This window comes from Leiobunum rupestre, chromosome 8 (genome assembly GCF_980474605.1).
Source record: "Leiobunum rupestre chromosome 8, qqLeiRupe1.1.hap1, whole genome shotgun sequence".
Classification (NCBI taxonomy): Eukaryota; Metazoa; Arthropoda; class Arachnida; order Opiliones; family Sclerosomatidae; genus Leiobunum; species Leiobunum rupestre.
Window position 1 is genome coordinate 32,853,056 of NC_143391.1, and position 19,635 is coordinate 32,872,690.

Sequence of the window (19,635 nt, forward strand, 5' to 3'; positions counted from 1 at the left end):
ATGTTTTGGAATAAAATTATTTGTGAATTTAATATTTTTAATAATGGAAGTTGAAACATTAGGCCTTGGACGCAAGAAATCTCTGCCGCTAGCCTCACATTGGATTAAGAAAATTCCACACCACACACACTCCTATGTCCCGTCTCCCTTAACAATTTCCCTATTATTATACCCCGACATAAGGTTATGTATTTGTACCCCGCCGTTCCGCTGGGCACTACGGCGGCACACAAGACAAAGAGTCGTGCCGGACAAAAATGCACTTTGCGAAACAAACGTTCGCCCATTTTCCTACGATGAGTGAAAAGAGCGCCAGAGAGCTTCAAAGAGTGGCCTACTAGCCCCTGGAAGTAGGCTTCAACAAGCGCAAAACCAAGCAGCAGGGACTTTAAATACCGTTCAAGTTTACTTTTTTAAGCTGGTTATCTCGATTGGTTTACAAAGTCCTTTTTTACCTATCATAGAACCCAAACCTTAATGTTCGCGTTTCCCCGCTGCTTAGTTTTGCGCTTGTTTCAGCCTACTTCCAGGCGCTAGTAGGCCACACTTTGCGGCTCTCTGGCGCTCTTTTAACTCATCGTAGGAAAATGGGGAAAAAACAGGCATACTTCTCAACTCACCCCTTACAACTCCTTAAAAATTTTGCATAATCCTTTGAAACATCCTGTATACTCATTTATAGCAAAAGTAACATATGACCCAAAAGTGTGTCAATTCTACCTTCGCGCCTGCTAAAACATCTAGCGAGAGCTAGTCTCACTATAGACTACATAACCTATTAGTTGGAATAGTACTAGCAACATAATATATTTAGTCTATGGTCTGGCGCGATTTACTCGCCCGTAACATACGTTCTAAAACGACTCACTCGGCGGCGCTGGAGTGGAGAAAATTTCAAATTTTGAATAACCGTTTGAAACACCCTGTATACTATTTCATATATCTATGAGTGGGAGTCGTCTAGGCGTACCCGTCTCTGGTATTCAGGTTTAGTTAATACCTCGAACAAGTTTAACACGCTTGACGTATTCCTGGAAGAGTTTTCCGTTCTTAGATTCTCTACCGACTGAAAATGCTCGAAAATAATCAATATTATTTGGAATTCTTCGCGTAGATCCCCCTGGTAGGCCGAACATAACCGGATACCACGAAGGGAAGCACATCGTGGCTGGGGAACTTCAAAGACTTCTCTGTCAATCGACTGGAGGCAACCCTTTGGCGATACTGACGTGGTGGAAGGACAACGTCGAAGTAAGAATGAACATCTTTCAGTTGATACTACGATCGCGTGTATTTTTTTTAATACCAAGTATATAGGCCAAATTTCTAAGAGAGAAAAGACGTAGGCAAAATTACAAAAAATTAATCACTAGTTTCGATAAATAATGGAAGGTTTTAATCGGAGAAACAATGTGTCTGGTAGCGGGTATGGATTAAAAGTTGGAGCGCGCGCTGTTGGGGAAGAGAGGGGGAGGGGAGGCCGAAGATGGAATGTATGGTTATAACAATTCCATTCTCCTAGGAGCGCGAGCAGGCAGCCTTTTATCAGTCATTCGTGAAAAGTAATTAGAGTTTTCGTGTCTGCCTTTATAGCTCCAGGGTTCTATTACGGTGTCAGCTTCCACGGTGACAAATGAACTTCTCTCTCGTGTTCAGGCGAGTGACAACGGGGCCACTTATCGCTGCGAAGCCATTAATCCCGCTGTCGCCAAACCAATAGTCACCATAATCACCACCCACGTTTACTGTAAGCTCATCACTTTTGTAACACCCGTTTCGTCTCCTCTCCTCTCCACTTCCATCCTTTTGTCCCCGCAGTCCGTTGCCAACGGGGACTTATATTTCGTCAACTCTAAAAGATTTCCTTCCTACCGTAAACCAAATTCCGCCTCCAGTTATTTATCTCTAGCTCACGGAGCTCTCTATCTCTTTCTCTATTTTGACCAGTTCCTCCTCAAACCATTAGTATGTCTATTTCACCTACTCATCCCAGCGTCGGCGAAATGGTACGTTTTCAAACTCTTTTCTCGTTATAACCTCGCGATCCGAAAAACTTTACTCTCCGAGCGATTAGATTACACGGCTCATTTGGGGCCGGAGCCGAGATGATTTCGGTGTTTGCCACGTACACGAGGGAATAAATGTTTTAATTTCTGTTTTCACGTTTGATGTTTGATTTCTGGTAGATATCACTGCATTTTAAGTGTCGCTTTTGCAGAGTGCTTTTTTTATCCCAGGATTACTCGCTAAGCGCTATTAGTGTCATTATAGAATGTCAACGGAAGTTTATAATATTTTCTTTCAAGGTACTTTAAACGGGAGTTAATTTGGGCTCCAAATCGCGGATGATTCCACCTAGGAGCAACAAACGCAAGGAGAATTCTGCTAGCCTTTAAACACGCTAACCCAGTGTTACGTACAAATTTCATTGGACGAACCTTTACGCGGAACGTTTTACGGAAAGGTTAATTTTTCCCTTCCGACGGCATTGTCTAACCAATGAAAACTGTACGACTTTTGTCGGGTTGCGTTCTCCTTGTGTTCGGTGCTGTGTTTGTTTCTCCTAGCTTCCACCGTATCAGGGCTTAAAATATATTCCAACCAAGGATCCTATATGTTAGAAGGATATGAGGCGATGGACGAAAAAAGGCAGCGCCGTCGGTGGGTCATGCGCGATAGAGAATCCGTCTTTAGATTCCGTCAAGGACAAAACATGGAGAAAGCACCGCCAAAATTTGTCCTTGAGGGAATAGAAACAAGACGTCCCAGGTTTCGAGGCTCTCTTAATATCGACGGCGCGGCCGGCGTTTTGGAAACACGGACTGGCCGGAGAGCTACCTATTCTTCTAACATATAGGATCCTTGTTCCGACTAACGATATAAAATGTAAAAATTACATTAGAGATATAAAAACTCGTATCTACCTGATGTATTTATTTTTATTTCATCTGAAACGGAGGTATGTTTCAAGGAAATAACTTTAAACGTATAGGCAGATTGATACTATCTCGTAATAATTATATTATATTCTTCTGCTATTGTCACCGCGGTATAACGTAGTTTTCCAAGAGTGAAATAAATTTGTTTAAAGTGTAACCCCTCTGGGTGGGCCCAACGTACCAATAAGTGTTATCTTTGATAGGTTCAAGTGTTTTGTGAGGCTGGTAGCAGCAATCCAAAAGCCGTGATAATGTGGCTGAAGAACGACAATATAGTGCTCGCAGCGTCCGAAGAGTCTTCTATCGCCGAGTTCGGGGGAGTGTCCACCAGGAGCGTCCTTCACATTAACGTCTCTTCCAACGAAAATGGTGCTAAAATCACGTGTAGAGCCAACAACGATTTAGTCACTTCCGTTCTAGAGGACAATTTATATATAGAAGTTAAATGTAATTGTCGCCTGCCAAATTCCATATAACACTGCAATAGGCCTTTCTATAAAGTAACATTGGCCTTTTTGTTTAGATGTATCGGGCGCGTCACTCGTGACGCTCGTGACGTAGAAGTGACGTTTCACTATGATAGCCAATAGACGCGAGCATAAACTCTATTTATGTCTTATCATAAGTATATAATATTGTTCCATAAGTTTGTCACTTTGGGGAATATTTTACTGAGAGCTAGTAACGAAGTGACGTCATCGCAAGAAGAAAATCCCCCCCCCTAGCGAGGCGCTGTCAAAGGTTAGGTGTGACGCGTTAGCAAGCGGACGCAAAACTGCGACGAAGCCCATAATGCAGTCTGTCATGTGAATAGCTCTCAGTAAAACTTTTGCGTGTGAAGAATAGCAAGTGTCACACTTATGAAAATATTATATACTTATGGTCTTATTCAACTTGTTAAAAAGTTCCACGCGCGTCTTTATATTTTAGCGTAAATGGGCTTGAGTGATTTCGCGCGTGCTCCCTGAAATAAAAAAATGCGCGAGCCTTTTACGTTAAAATATTAAAGAGCACAAGGAACATTTTAACAAGTTGAACAAGACATGAATTAAAATTCGACGAGTCGCCCTTTTTATAAAGATCTAGCCTTCAAAACTGAACTGAACTCCTACGTATCTCGTGACGAAAGCGATACATTAAAACAAGTTCGTCAAGCGTAATGACTTTATAGAAAGGCTTATTGGTGTTTTTATAAATGAACGTGGCCTTCTGGTTTGAATGTAGCTACTACGTCACAACTTTAACTTGGGCAAGGTTTATACGAACGTCTAATTGAAAGATAAAAATGAGACGACAGAGGGATTTATCCCAATCCATTCCATTTCAATTCTAAATTTAAATTTTAAATTACCTCCAAGTGATCCTGATATAATTTTCTAGTCAAAACCCTCATTTAAAAGGCTTTTGGCCAGTTCTGCTGTCCTTTTCAACGTGACTTTTAAAGCGGAACACGTTTGAGAACTCAAGAAGAATCTTTTGGGCTTCTTTCGGCACTTTTCTTTCAATAGTATGGGGAAAGCTTTTCATATCAAATTGGTCCTTAAAATGAAGCTCGCAAATTAAATGCTTCTCGTTTATTATAAGACCCTTAACACGTTTTTGCCATTCTTCCCTTTTATTTTAATCTGAAGGAACTATAAAGAAATGCAATTTTTTGCCGAGGCTTAAAGAATACGTTTTAAAATCGCGCGATGGAATATTACAACTCGACATTTTTAGGAATTCCGGATTTTAAAAAGGGTTTAAAAATTAATATAACTTCGACTTGATCTTTTGTTTATTATTAATTGAATATTTAAAACACGAACGAATTCACCCAAAAGAAAACCACGATCGTTAATTTTAAAAGATAGCAGAAGCTCCGATTTAGCGTTCGCGGCGCCATTGAATACCTAGTATATATTAGAATCCTCGGATTTTCACGTACGCGTGCAAACCGCGCGTGTTAAAACGATTCTAATAAAGCTATGCCATCGTGACGTAAGACGATAAGAGCAACATAAAAACCAGTTCGGCAAGCGTAGCTGAATTTATAAAAAGAACCATTTTCGTCTAATTTTTTTCTTCGCAGTCCAACCGAGATTCCTGATAAATATTCCCAAGTTTCTGAACATTACCGAAGGCCGAAGTGCCATTATTAACGGCACGGCGGTCGGAAATCCGGCCGAAATCAACTACATTTGGTATAAAGCGAACAGTCGACTCAAAGATGGCTCGCAAAACGAAGTGTGGGACAGTATGGGTTTGAGCTCCGAGTATAGGACGATGTACAAAGGAGCCATCCTTCACATGCTTCGAGTCTCCCGGCAGGACGCGGCCAGCTACACTTGCCAAGCCACCAACTCCGAAGGTACAACCAACGTTACCTTCGTCATCGACGTCCTATGTACGTATAAAGTCAAATAGGTCCGTGAACGAAGTCGACGTAGCTAACGCTCCGTTTCAGACCCGGCGAAGATCAGGAGGATTACGCCCAGCGTGACTTTGCTGGAAGGTGAGACGGCGTACTTTGAATGCCACGTTGAGGGTCATCCGATGGACGACGAAAGCGTGGAATGGAGACGCGACTCGTACGATATGAGCCGAACCAGAGAAGTCAGAGTTCGGGGCAGTGCCTTCTTAACGCTGGTCAACGTGACTCGGCGAGACGCGGGAGTTTTTTATTGCGTGTCCTTCAACGGCGTTGGCGAAGAAAGCGTGGAGTCTAGCAACTTGTTTGTTAAATGTAAGTAACTTTTCCTTTTCCGTGACGCCGTCGAAAGTAGGGGTTTTATTGACGTTTCTTCTCCGATACCCGACCAATTTTTTTCGCATAAATCTTGATTGATTTTTTTCACCGTAGTTGTGCCTCGACTGCTCCGCGAGTCGCCAATGTCAGAGGTGGCCACGTCGACGGGTGATAGGACGGCTCTGACGTGTCAGGCGGAGGGATACCCTCCCGTTTCGTTTGTTTGGTCGAGGAACGGGAAAGCGATAGCTTCGGTCGAGGCGGAGGAGTTCGAGGACGAAGACTCCGATATCGAGAGTCAGCGGCGTTACAAAATAAATAACGAATCGGTCAACTTCATTAGTTGGAAGTCGGTGCTGACGATCGAGGACGTTCGGCTGAGCGATCTAGGCTTCTACACTTGCGTCGCCCAAAATTACATGGGCACCGATCACGCCAATATTAAACTCCGAGAAAGAGGTGAGACGGCTACCGCGAATTTCGGTTTTATTTGGGAATGAACTTTCGTCGCTTTGCAATTCCTTTCCGAGTCCCGAAAGATCCCCTTTTGCTATCGCAGTTTGGAGTAGTAATAGGATACTTCCTTAAGTATAAACCCGAGCTCCTTTTCGGTTTCTCTTTAGCTCCTTTAGATTTCCACGCACCTTTCAGAGTGTTTCCTTTAATATTTCGTTTCCTGGGGAAAGCTGACAGCCTTGTATAGCGGGGGTTGTGTTGCTATTCTCAGGTAAGCCCGACCCGCCTCAGATGCTGCGCGTTCAGAACGTGTCGAGTAACAGCGTGGCCTTAACTTGGGAGGCCGGTTTCGACGGAGGCGAGCGGCAGGCCTTTCAAGTCGTTTATTGGGAAATTAACTCCGAGGAGATTAAGCACGTTGACGCGCCTCCCGGTTCGAACCTGCTCGAAATTCCTCACCTGCAACCCTCCACCGAATATATCTTCTCCGTAATCGCCAGGAATGCTTACGGCGCCTCCGATTTTAGGCGGAACGAATTCTCCTTCAAAACCTTAGGTAGGTGTCCAATTGGAGGCCGCTTAATTTCTATACGAGTAGTTGGAGTAGTTTGAAATGGTTTCGGGCCTCTGTTTATTTGCCACTTTACGTCTAGCCACAAAGTATAACTGGATTTGTCTTCGCCTTGGAGATATTTACTCATCGTTTTCCTACGAAACCCGCTAGTCGGTGCTGGCGTGGACGTGAAATAACACGGTACGCCTCACTGCGAGCGCAGCCACCTAGCGGATTTTGTAAGGAAATATTTAATCCGTTCGTTCGTTAGGACTAGACCAATTCCTAAGTGGTCGAGGTATAATTTAAATGACTCGGGAGTTAAATTTCGTTGCTTCCCGAGAGATATCTTCGGCAATCGAATGGCGCGAAATAATTTGAACGGATCAATCAAGTGTCGTCCTTTTGCTGTTTTGTCAGGAGATCGAGCTAGTTCCGAGGCTAAAATTTCGGTAACGGGTGGAACGTCTCCTAAATCGACGGCTGTCATCGCGGTGTCACTCATCAGCTCGCTTCTTCTGGTGTGCAACGCCATTCTGGTCACTTGCTTCATTCGTAGGAGGAAAAGGATCGCCCTACGTACGCTTTATTCGACGCTCCGTATATACGCGTTCTTCTTCCACCGTTAATAATGTTTGTAGTTTCTAAAGAAAGGAATGTGCGACAGATCGTGACGAGTCCGAGCGCGGGCGAGAGTTTGGGTCTCTCGGAGGAGACTCGTCGGACGTCGTCCAACCCTAGCTTCAACAGCGCCACGGACATCTTGACGCAGCAACACCATTTTCCGTCTCCAAAGTCACCAGCGCCTAAGCCGTTCAGGGACCACCACGGCACTCAACTGGTAAACACTCTTCGTTTGAATGACATTTTTTGACCGTCGTCGCTAGAACTTTGACCATAAGAAAATAGTTTTAGGTTGAAACCTCGTACAACGTCAAGATGGGAGAAGCGGAGTACCTCGCCAACAAGAACTACAAAAGAAATTCTGAACGTGAAAAAAGTTTGTACCAACCTACGTTAATACGTAGGTTACGGGTCTCACCATAAGACTATCAAGGCCCCCCTAAGTTTAAACGAATGGGAGTTTAACGTTAGGCTAATGACCGACCAAACTGGCTACACGAATCCACCTGGTGGTGAAAAACCGAAACTTTCCCTAAGTTTGAAACGAATGGGAGTTTAACGTTAGGCTAATGACCGACCAAACTGGCTACACGAATCCACCTGGTGGTGAAAAACCGAAACTTTCCCTAAGTTTGAAACGAATGGGAGTTTAACGTTAGGCTAATGACTGGCCAAACTGGCTACACGAATCCACCTAGTGGTGGAAAACCGAAACTTCCCCTAATTTTGAAACGAATGGGAGTTTAACGTTAGGCTCAGGCCCGTAGCCACGGGGGGGCATTCGGGGGCAATGCCCCCTCAAAAATAAATGTTGCCCCCTCAAATGAAATTTTTATTTGCCCCACCTGTCCCCTCAATTTAGTCCATTCCCCCTCAAATAATATTATCTGCCCCTTTATCTTTATTAGTTTTTTAAACTTCTATTCGTTGAAATTTTCCTTTTGGACCACTTGTCTTTGTCTAAGGTTTAGATCGTTATTTATAGGTAACTATTTCTTAATAAAATACAAGTTGTAGAATGGTTTGTTTCAGAAAGCAAGGTTTTTTTTTCTTTGAACACCAAAAACATTTCACAGCGCCACTTATGTTAATTTTAGAAATTAGGTAACGAAAAAAATGTGCCCCCTCACAAAAACCTACTGCCCCCTTAACGAAATTTTTCTGGCTACGGGCCTGGTTAGGCTAATGACTGGACAAACTGGCTACATGAATCCACCTGGTGGTGAAAAACCGAAACGTCCCCTAAGTTTGAAACGAATGGGAGTTTAACGTTAGGCTAATGACTGGACAAACTGGCTACACGAATCCACCTGATGGTGAAAAACCGAAACTTTCCCTAAGTTTGAAACGAATGGGAGTTTAACGTTAGGCTAATGACTGGCCAAACTGGCTACACGAATCCACCTAGGGGTGGAAAACCGAAACTTTCCCTAAGTTTGAAACGAATGGGAGTTTAACGTTAGGCTAATGACTGGACAAACTGGCTACACGAATCCACCTGATGGTGAAAAACCGAAACTTTCCCTAAGTTTGAAACGAATGGGAGTTTAACGTTAGGCTAATGACTGGCCAAACTGGCTACACGAATCCACCTGGTGGTGAAAAACCGAAACTTTCCCTAAGTTTGAAACGAATGGGAGTTTAACGTTAGGCTAATGACTGACCAAACTGACTACACGAATCCACCTGGTGGTGAAAAACCGAAACGTCCAATAAGTTTGAAACGAATGGGAGCTTAACGTTAGGCTAATGACTGGACAAACTAGTTGCATGAATACACCTGGTGGTGAAAAACTGTAACGTATGCACAAATCCCCCAATTCATGCTACTGGAAACTGCTTCGTAGATGGCAAGAAGTAGTATAGGGGGTAGGGGGAACGAGAGATTGGAAATATTGGAAGCGTAAATCCTAATTTGTATTTATCCCGCGCCTGTCTACTGCTGAAAACATGGGCCCTTATGCCCAATTCAAACTTAGGGGAGCCTTGATAGGCTTATGGTCTTACGAAGACCTTTATTTTCTCAGTCAAAACAAGTGTGGCACTCGAAGAGAACATTCATCTCATCACCGAGAATGATCGCTTTTTATTCGAGGTATGTGTATTGTATCTTTCAGCTGTTTCGCTGGTGCTTCCGTATTTTGGTAGTTTTTGTTCAAATTTGACCGCATTTTGCGAATTAGAGATATCGTATACCTTCATTAACCTCCCAAAATACACAATACCTCCACTATTAAACTGTTGGTTGTCGAGTATTGAGCATTATAATCAGTGCCGTATTTCCGCCTAGGCCAACCTAGGCTGTGGCCTAGGGGCCCATCCTTGGAAGGGGCCCTCCAGTGACCGTAATTACTGTATTCGAAGGCATAAATCTATAATATCAATCGTAATTTATATTGGAGAAATTCCTAGGTAGAAGACTTTGTTTTAAAATTAGCAAAATGTCTGCCTGGCAGTTTACGGACGCAGCCTTAAATCGAAATGTTGCATAATTATCACATATGTAGTCGACGATTGTTAAGAGCTTTAATTTAGTAATATAACCTTAGAGCTCAGACTTCTACGCTGAATCAGGGAAATTCAGGCACAGCCTAGCTGCCTAGTTCCAAGGATAAGAGTAAATGCAGCGCGTGAAAAGGGGGCCCAGACTCCTTATCTGCCTATGGGCCCAGGATCTCTAAGTCCGGCCCTGATTATAATGTGTTTTGAAATCTTTCCGTTTAAATGCAAGATGTTGACCATCGATTTACCCTTAACCAGTTTTACTCGCTAATTTGCGCGTAGCTGTCTGGGGACATTGTGCAGCAGCGCGGACGAGGTCCCTTGTCCCATCCCGGGTGCAGAAAACCACTACCAAGCGCCAAACCACCTCTCGAGGGTGGTGAGACGGAGAGATTTTACCCGAAGCCGCGCTCGGTCAACACCAGGTATTTCGAAGAATCGAAAACCCACAGCCTGGAACGACGCCGTTCCAGCCGTGGCACGTGCGAAACCAGCCAATTTCTCGACTCCTGAGGTTCGAAAACCGAATTGGTTCGGTTCAAATGACGTTACCATATAAGACACATATCCTTCATCGAACGTGTAAAATGTGCTCGCTGTCTTACGCCCGTAGTATGTGCATTTCCATTTCAGTTTGAGTATGTGCAAATTAACAAAAAATGTCTCGTCACACGCTCATATCAAAACCAACTTAATTAACGAAAAGTAAAATGTTTTTTAATCTTTATAAATAATTAAATCCATGTATAAACTACGGCGGTTGCGTTTCGAAGACGCAGGCTCGTTAAATATTTCCACGGCCTCGTAATGAATAATAAACGAAGAAGATTTCGCTAAAACGACGTTAGATAGTTGAACGATAAGAAATATGTAAATACCAAATGTAAATTTTGTACATAACACCGTCAGAGATTTTCAATAAAACAACACGTAATTATTTGGTTATTGCGTCGTGGAAATAATAATTCCGGGTTTATTTAAAACGTACAATCTTGACCTCAAATTATATATTAACGCGAAACAAAAACTGGATTTGTTCGTTAAAAGAAATCCCTGGTAAAAAGTATCGTGCCAAGGGCTTTTTTTCCTTTTCAAAAATTTGTCCCACATTGCAAATATTAACGATTCGAAGAGAGCTAGACCATGCGTAATTACATCCCTAAACAGATTCTATTTTGTTAAAAAAACAGGTTCGGTAAAAGCGCAAGAATACAGTGCCCTTCGAATTTAAGAAGCGCTCATTATGCCCTTCCCAGACAATCGCCTTTTCACTGTGATATTGCGCGAGTGTTTTATTTTTATAAACTTTCCGAATAATTTAAACAATTTAAACGAAAAAATATACATCCGTAACACAATCGCGGCGCATCTTACCCGTACCTCAATGAATAATAATGTACGGTTTTTATTATTTCTACCGTTCTTCGTCTTCTCGGGTATACCCAGCTGAACAATCAGTGTGATTCGACTTTTTCGTGGCTAACGTCATTATAACCAAAATTTCCCGTCTAAGCGTTTAATATATTTTCCCCGCCGCGCCGTGGAGATTATGCTTTCGTATATATCGTAATTGTAGTTGATGGACTTGAGGATTTTCATTTTTATCTACAGGTTTTGTTATAACGTAATTATAAATTTGCCCCACTTCGGTGTATCCACCCGCGATGACTAAATTTTATCACTTTGTTAACCCCATTTGTTCACATTTAAGTCAATTACTCCAGCGATATACCGTAAAATATAAAGAGACAATTTTGGTGAGGCTGTATTTAAAATTGTGGTGGACGTTAGAAATTGCGACTTAAAATTGACTATTTCACCCATAAACGTAACTTATTCAGAAACCAGTTGTTTGAACTGGAAAGAAAAAAAAGGTGTTTATTCTTGGGAAAAAATAAATCTGAAAATGGGCAGATGTAAAAATAGTTACGCAATTCCAGTGACTTTGGAAAACAACTTTCGAATTCATTGAAGGGAGAATACAGACCATCACTCCCCCTAGCGTTGTCTCGCGCAAACTACAGAATACCAGCAGTGATCTACAAAATTATTGATTATCTTTTAAATTAGTAATTTTCATTATTAAATTTAACGCCAATGAACTTGAAATCCTAAGTTTGTAACGTCAGAAATATAGTGGTGGTTTCATAATTCCTCCATGCACATTTTATCAGCTTTAACAAGACATAAGGAAAGGTGTAAAATGTTTCCAATTCCTACATTCGGATCTTAAAATTCAGTTTATTGCTTTGTCAAAAAATCCGCTATTTCTATTCGGGTAAATTTCGAAACTCATTTCACGGAAACAACTTTAAAAATCGTCTATTAGGCAGGTTAATCAAAGCTCAGTAGACGTAGAGCCTAGCGCCGCCGATCCAACGCCTTCATCGCCGATATTTTCTCTCCGGCTGAACCGCCGCCGCCGCCGATAAATTTACTTAAAATTTTGATCTAGCCTCCGAAAATGTTTTGAGTTTTTCTACGTAACTGTTTGTTCTTTCAAAAACATTTTAGAATTTTAATTTCCCAAATTTTCGAAAGGGGCACAAATTTTCGCCCCCGATAAAAATCAACGCCGCCGATGATTTTGGAAAAATCGGCGCACCGGGCCACCATCAGACGTTTTTCGCCAAACGCCACCGCCGACCCAAACCAAATCGACGCTATGCTCTAAGTAGATCTTTTAACGTGGATTTTAGAATCCTTGACGCCAGCGAAGCACCGTGAACGTCTAGATTTGGATGCTTAACTTCTCTCAGTCTTAAAACGGCGGCCAACCTTGGACAAATCTTCGAATAGAGAAGCGTCATAAGCGTAATATTACCGACCGAAGCTTTGCATCTTCAGAATTAATAACTTAACGCACCGTTATCTCGCATTAACCCTTAAAAGCTTTATATTGGCCATGACCGTTTTAATTGTTTCGTAATGTGTATTTTTTACGACGACCTTCCGAAATAAATGTTAAAATTAAAAGCAGAAAAAAACGGGTTTAATTTAAATCATTCCAGATTTCCCATCTAGTTATTAAAGACGATTTACAATCCGTAACGATGTGTAACACGACTCCCATTATCTCCAAAATATGAAATGGACCGAACGCGTTATTGTCAACTTTCGGGCAAATTTAGCTCGCTACGGTAGCCGACGTGATAGTAGCTGAAGGATAGAGTCAGATGAAATGATACTGGACTGGAAACCGGATTGAACATGGCTCCCCCCAGAGCGACAGAAATAAACGGGACCACCAGCCTAATGAAAGGGTTGAATGGAGCCAGTGGAGGAAGTCCGAAAGGCAAAAAGTGGTTGGCCGTATTACCCCGGACGAAAAAGGAGAGGGGGGGGGTGACGTCACGCTTCCTACAACCAATGATTACGTTACGGAGTTTTGGAAAGAGTTAAAATAATATTTTGGTTTATTTATACGAAGTTATCTCCGTAGCGAAGGCATTTATCAAATCTATTCTTCCACGTCTTATTGTTATTCTACTACACAGCTGCGTTTTGGGTAAGCTATTGATATTTAAAATTTTATTTATAAATACTAGTTTATTCTGAAGATTTATTTTTAATATAAGCATACGTATTACCGTACCTTATTACTACGGCTTGATAAAATAATAAAATATATAGTATCAATCATTAATTTATATTATATTATATAATATTAATATACAAAGTGACTTATAACAATTATAAACTGAATTTGAAAAATGATATCATATATGTTGTATAAAATGATATCATATATGTTGTATAAAATGATATCATATATGTTGTATAAATTTATATCATATATGTTGTATAAAATGATATCATATATGTTGTATAAATTTATATCATATATGTTGTATAAAATGATCTCATATATATTGTATAAAATTATATCATATATGTTGTATAAAATTATATCATATATGTTGTATAAAATTATATCATATATGTTGTATAAAATTATATCATATATGTTGTATAAAATTATATCATATATGTTGTATAAAATTATATCACATATGTTGTATAAAATTATATCATATATGTTGTATGAAATGATATCATATATGTTGTATAAAATTATATCATATATGTTGTATGAAATGATATCATATATGTTGTATAAAATTATATCATATATTATATTCAATTTTACCACATTTTGTATTCAATTTTATCACATTAAAATTATATTCAGTTATATCATTTTATTTATAAAATATTATATTTTATTTTATTTTATATTAATGCTAAAGCTCTATAAAATTATACCGTTGTATATACAACATTAAAATTCAATAATACGTATCTTATTATAAAAATCATATAAAATATTTACGTATAAATGTAAAGGAATGCTTCAGGAAATATTTTTCGGTCATTTTAGACTCTGTGAAATTAGAAATTCCACTCACGTTCCATTTAGAGAGACAATATTTAACGAAGCGAAGACGTCCGCGCCGGTAATTTGCTTTCAAGGTGACGAGAGAAATGAAAATAAAGGTGCAGGCAGGGACCCTTATTAAATTATTTTCATAATATAGTAACCACAGATGACCACGAGGAAATACTTTCCAATCCTCTTCAATCATATACATTTTATTAATAAAGGTGCTTAATTATATCATAATTTTAAAGTACATAGAGCTTATCATCACCAAACAAAGACATATTTTCCAAAGTGTTTTCTGAATATATTTTATCGAGTTAGTTACGCTATAGTCAAAAAGGTTTACCGAATACATTTTATCGACTTAGATTGAGGTTGCGTGCTTCGCTATTTCTTCTATTTGCTTAGGAAGAACGTGAATCAATTTGTTTATTTTAAATACAATGCACCGGAAGTTACCAAAATTATCTTTTGTTAAAATAAAGGTAACGTCGTTATTAATTTTAAGAACTTTGAAAGTTTAGAACACCTCAATTCAAGTATACTTCAGTCAATGATATAAGAAATAATGTCAACAACTTAAGAAAAATCCTTTGGAAAAGTGAAAGTTAAAACTCGTAAAAATGTCGGTGGAAAATGGTAAAGAGAACTCGTTGAATGGTAAATCTAATGGCAAAGGCGAAAAGGGAGCTGATGTGTCCAGTGATAAAAAGGTCGAGCTGACAGACATATTCGGGGGATTTGGCCGATTTCAAATACTCCTGGGGAGTATCGTGATGGTGTCCACGATCCTGGGTAATTGGAACGTCATCGGGTACACCTTCTTTACCTACCCCATGGATCATTGGTGCGCGAGACCCGAGAAGTACGCCAACATCTCCGTGGACAAGTGGAAGAATCTGACCATTCCCAAAGAAATGCACCACGGTCTTCAGGGTTTCAGTCGTTGCAAAATGTACGATCTCAGTAATTATAGCAGTCCCGATTTATTGATGTCTTCTTACGACAATCGCGACACTTCGGTCGATTGGAAAGCCTCTTCTCGCGTCGTCGGCTGCGACGAATTGGAATTTGACAAGTCCTTTTTCCAATCTACCATTTTGTATCAGGTAAGTCGATCGTTCCTTTGTTAATTGAGATTTAGTTTTGTTTCACTTGGCCATCTGCTTTTGGGAGGGTCGTTATATTTTCGTAGAATTTTAATAACGCGAATAATTTTTATTCTTGGCAAAACCTGTTTGGAGTAACGATTAGATCTAATATTTAATACAAAAATATATGGGTTTACCCAAAGTAATTGAGAATCAAGTCTAACATAAATTACGATAAAACTTACCGTATTCAGGATATGCAGATAGAATCAACCTTGAAGTCATTTGAATTAAATTGAATTCCAGAGCTACAATTTTTTTATTTGACCTTAAATTCGCAACCCGAAACATAACTGTTTTTTTAAAATGATAGAAGTTTATTTAAAAAAACATTCCTTAATGCAATTTTTATTAACAGTGGTCTATCACGTGCGAAAACTCGTGGATGGCATCAATGAGCCAGTCGGTCTACATGGCCGGTTTCCTCATCGCGGTTCTGGGATTTGGTCAAATTGGCGACAAGTAAGTGCCGCGGATAAACGATTAACTTACCTGTGAAGTGTTTCATTTGAATTTTTTCTATTTGTCAGATACGGTAGAAGACCCGTCCTCCTGACGTGCGTGGCTCTTCAGCAAATCGCCGGTTTCGCCGCGGCGTTTTCGCCCAATTTCATATTCTTCGTGATCATGAGATTCTTCATCGCGATGGGAACGCACGGTTTCTACACTACCGGTTTTGTTGTCCGTAAGTTCATCAATTATTGAGTTTCAAACGTTTTATCAGATCGAATGGATGTTAAACACGAACCAGTTCTTACAAGGAGAGTACCCGAGATGTTTATTGCCGATTTAGTTCAAAGTCGGCCGTAATGTAGATCTATATGAGATATGAAATTTTCCAAAAGGAGACGTTGCACTACCGATTCGATTTGCCATGGCAACCGAAAATGTTTTTGACCCCTTACAACCAAAATAAGATTTTTTCCTTAATTTACCCAAAATTTGTTACAAATTTACCCTAAAAATGTTTCAATTTACCCAAAGTTGATGAAATTTACCTAAATGTGGTCCAAATTACACATTTCGTGATTTTCAAAATTTTTCAAAATTTTCGTAGCTAGGACCCCGTGAAACCGAGAAAATCCCATGCTTTTTTAAATGGAGATTTTATTGTTTTAAGTGATCAAAAACATTTTCGGTTGCCATAGCAAATCGAATGGGTAGTGCAACGTCTCCTTTTGGGAAATTTCATATTTCATATAGGTCTACATTACGCCCGACTTTGAACAAAATCGGCAATAAACACCTCGGGTACTCTCCTTGTTAGTAACGCGTTTCTCCAAATTATAATCGTGATATCAATTCCCTTTTATTGTTTGTAATAGTGATGGAGCTCGTGAGCGCCAAAATGCGTCCCAAGATGGGAGTTATTTTGAGCGTCGGTTGGGCTATAGGTTTCATTTTGCTGCCCGGTCTGGGTTGGCTCACCCGTAACTGGTCTACGATGCAATTAGTAATCGCTATTTGCAGCTTGTCTCTCTCTGTTTGTTGGTGGTAAGATCACGGCCATCCAATTTTACTTATTACGCGGACTCATTTTCCTCTTTTGTAATTCGCACCAGGGTTTTCCCAGAGTCGCCTCGCTGGCTGGTAACGCAGGGGAAATACGAGGAGGCTAAAAAGATCATCGAAAAAGCCGCCAAAACGAACAAAAAGTTCACCGAAGAAACACCCAAAATGATCGAAAAATTCTGCGAACTAGTTGAATTGGTAAGAAAATCTTTGATAATGTAACTCAAATGAAGTACACCAAGAAGAAGATCTTAAGGACCAAAATTTTACGCGTTTACTGTTTGCTGGCAGGAAAAGCAGTTGAACAGCATTGAAAGTGTGAAAAGCCAGAAAGCATCCATTATTGATTTGGTGCGCACTCCGAACATGAGAAAAACCACGCTGAACATGTTCTTCGCCTGGTTCGTCACATCTTTCGTCTACTACGGTATACAGAGAAACACGAAATCAAATAACGCAACAATTACGTAATAATATGCTCTTTATAAATATAAAATAAAGGATTGTCTTTGAACACTCACTCCTTGGGAGGGGATCCCATCGTAAACATTGCTATTGCCGGAGCTACGGAGTTCCCTTGTCTGGTGATTGGTTACTTAGCCATCACGTACATTGGCAGAAGGAAACCTCTCACCTTCTTCCTGGTTCTAGCCGGAGGAGGTTGTCTGCTTACCATTCCGATCACCGATGGTAAGCGTGGACAACTGGCTGGTGTTCCGCCATTATTTATATGATATATAAATAATATTATTTAGATTTGCTGTGGTTACGAATCACGTTGGTCATGATTGGCAAAGCTGGGGTCAGCATTGCCTTTGGTATCGTTTACATTTACTCCGCCGAACTTTTCCCAACTGTGGTGAGGAACGTGGGTGTGGGCTCCAGCTCAACTTGCGCCAGGGTTGGCTCCATCATCGCGCCTTTCGTCAAAGAGCTGGTAAGTGCTTTACAATCATTATTGGCTAATTACAAAGATAAATAACAGGGCACATGCCATAATTATAGCCTCTAAATTTGTTTTCCACAGAACAATTGTCACGTAGTACTTCAGAAACATGTTTTCTATTTAATATACCTAGTTTCAATGCTATTTTTTAAAGAACAATGAAATACCACAAAAAACATGCTAATATTTGGCTCTATTGAAAAAATTTAGATTTCTGTCTCTTTAACATTTCTTTCTCTAACGATTTCATAAATATCAAATGCCTAATTTTATGGACTCCCGAATGCCAAATGGTTATTGTGATCGTGAATTATCACTATTGCCCATCGTTTGATATGTTTTTTATATTTCGGACTCTAACGGCACATATCAAAAGCCCAATATTTAGGGTTATTGCTATAGCGAACGTGATGGCTTAATTTCCATTATATATCGATGTATCATAAATATTTCTTGCCCTTACGATTTCAGAGATAGCGAAGGCCAAATTTTATAGGTAATAATTTGATTGATATTGCTAAAGAAGTAAAGCGCTAAAGTTAACTAATACCAATCGAACTAGGTCTAAATTAATTTATTTATCAACTATCACGGAGAGCGATTCGGAGGTAGAAGCGCGTAGTATTAACCACAACTCTTTTGCCAATATATCATGAGATTGAAACTAGGGACGCGTTAAGAAGGTACCCACGCAGTGGCGTAGCCAGAAATTCGTCAAGGGGGGGTCGAAGTATGTGAATGTTAAGAGGGGGGCCGAGAAGGGGGAAGAAATTTAGAACAGTCAAAGGTAGGCTCAAGGAGGGGGTCTGGACCCGGAAACCCTCTCCTTGTCTACGCCACTGTACCCACGAAACGGTATTGGCAGACGGGCCTTAAATTAATCATCCCTTTCTATAAAATATTCCTACGTAACTTTAATTCGGATTTGGATGGTTTGCAATCTGTTTGGTCTTTTGTTTTAAGGGTAAAGCCACTACCGAAGGCGTTCCATTGGCCGTTTTCGGTGGAGTTACCGTCTTCAGCGGGCTGCTAGTATTACTTCTTCCCGAAACCATGAATAAACCAATACCAGATACTTTGGAAGAAGGGGAAATTGCATCGACTAAGTAAATATTTTCATTTTCTTAAAACCTCCGTAGGATGAAGAAAAAATAAAGATAAAACTAATCGTTGAATAATCACTTAGAAGTTAATTACTTCACGTAAGGTGGTTGAATGGAAAGTTTACGTAGAATACTAATGATGACTTGATAGAATCATCTAGCTAGTTTTATATTTTAACTTCAAAGACTTAAGTCTTAGAAGCGTATTTTTATTTTGTAGGAAAAGGAAGGATAAATCTTCAAAGGAAAGTTCGGCCGACTCCGCTAAGACTAATCAGGCTTTTCAAACTGAAGAAGCCAAGTTATAATGAACCTCCGAAAAGGTTATAACGTCCGCGAGTGAACTAATACGAAAGTAGTTTCTGGTAGGTTTTTTTGTACCATCTCTAAAGCTATTATTAATAGCTAATGTCCTAAAGTGACTGTGAGATTAACACCAAAGACTGAATTGTTTTATATACGCATTGTTTTACCACGGTTATTAATTTCCGAATTTCTGAATTTTATAATCAAGTGTGTTCTTTTTTAAATGTCTGTTCACGGAGAAGACAAACCGTACGATATAATAAATATAAAAGTATAGTCTTGTTAAATTGTAGACTTAATAACGCAAACCTACGTAATATATTTATAAGGAAAAAGCTATAGTTTTGCAAGTTTTCAAAATTCATCGCGGGAGATAGTCCTTCGATTTAATAAATGAAACAAATACGTGCCTTTTGACAAAATTCCGTGGA

General features: G+C 39.9%; 2 protein-coding genes across 4 annotated transcripts in view; both read left to right on the forward strand.

Moving 5' to 3' along the window:
• The window catches only part of LOC149933232 (nephrin-like), a 102,378-nt gene extending 91,707 nt beyond the window's left edge, over positions 1-10,671 (forward strand). The window contains exons 10-22 of one of the 3 annotated variants that reach the window (XM_090156700.1): positions 1,115-1,251; positions 1,594-1,747; positions 1,948-2,006; positions 3,143-3,386; positions 5,011-5,325; positions 5,386-5,664; positions 5,782-6,126; positions 6,395-6,679; positions 7,097-7,255; positions 7,318-7,517; positions 7,592-7,676; positions 9,328-9,395; positions 10,085-10,671. In XM_090156700.1, coding sequence (XP_090012826.1) covers positions 1,115-1,251; positions 1,594-1,747; positions 1,948-2,006; positions 3,143-3,386; positions 5,011-5,325; positions 5,386-5,664; positions 5,782-6,126; positions 6,395-6,679; positions 7,097-7,255; positions 7,318-7,517; positions 7,592-7,676; positions 9,328-9,395; positions 10,085-10,315 — 2,561 coding nt within the window. In that variant the 3' untranslated portion in view covers positions 10,316-10,671. Of the gene's footprint in view, positions 1-1,114; positions 1,252-1,593; positions 1,748-1,947; positions 2,007-3,142; positions 3,387-5,010; positions 5,326-5,385; positions 5,665-5,781; positions 6,127-6,394; positions 6,680-7,096; positions 7,256-7,317; positions 7,518-7,591; positions 7,677-9,327; positions 9,396-10,084 lie in introns of those variants that run through there. The other 2 variants (XM_090156701.1, XM_090156702.1) reach the window with 2 other exon arrangements.
• Positions 10,672-14,710: 4,039 nt separating this feature from the next.
• Positions 14,711-19,398, forward strand: LOC149933233 (organic cation transporter protein-like). Its single transcript, XM_090155304.1, has 10 exons — positions 14,711-15,295; positions 15,696-15,799; positions 15,868-16,022; positions 16,663-16,831; positions 16,900-17,047; positions 17,141-17,276; positions 17,351-17,539; positions 17,605-17,786; positions 18,759-18,901; positions 19,119-19,398. Exons 1-10 carry the CDS (start codon positions 14,810-14,812, stop codon positions 19,204-19,206), a joined length of 1,800 nt encoding a protein of 599 aa, XP_090011430.1. The 5' UTR covers positions 14,711-14,809; the 3' UTR covers positions 19,207-19,398.
• Positions 19,399-19,635: the final 237 nt, after the last annotated feature.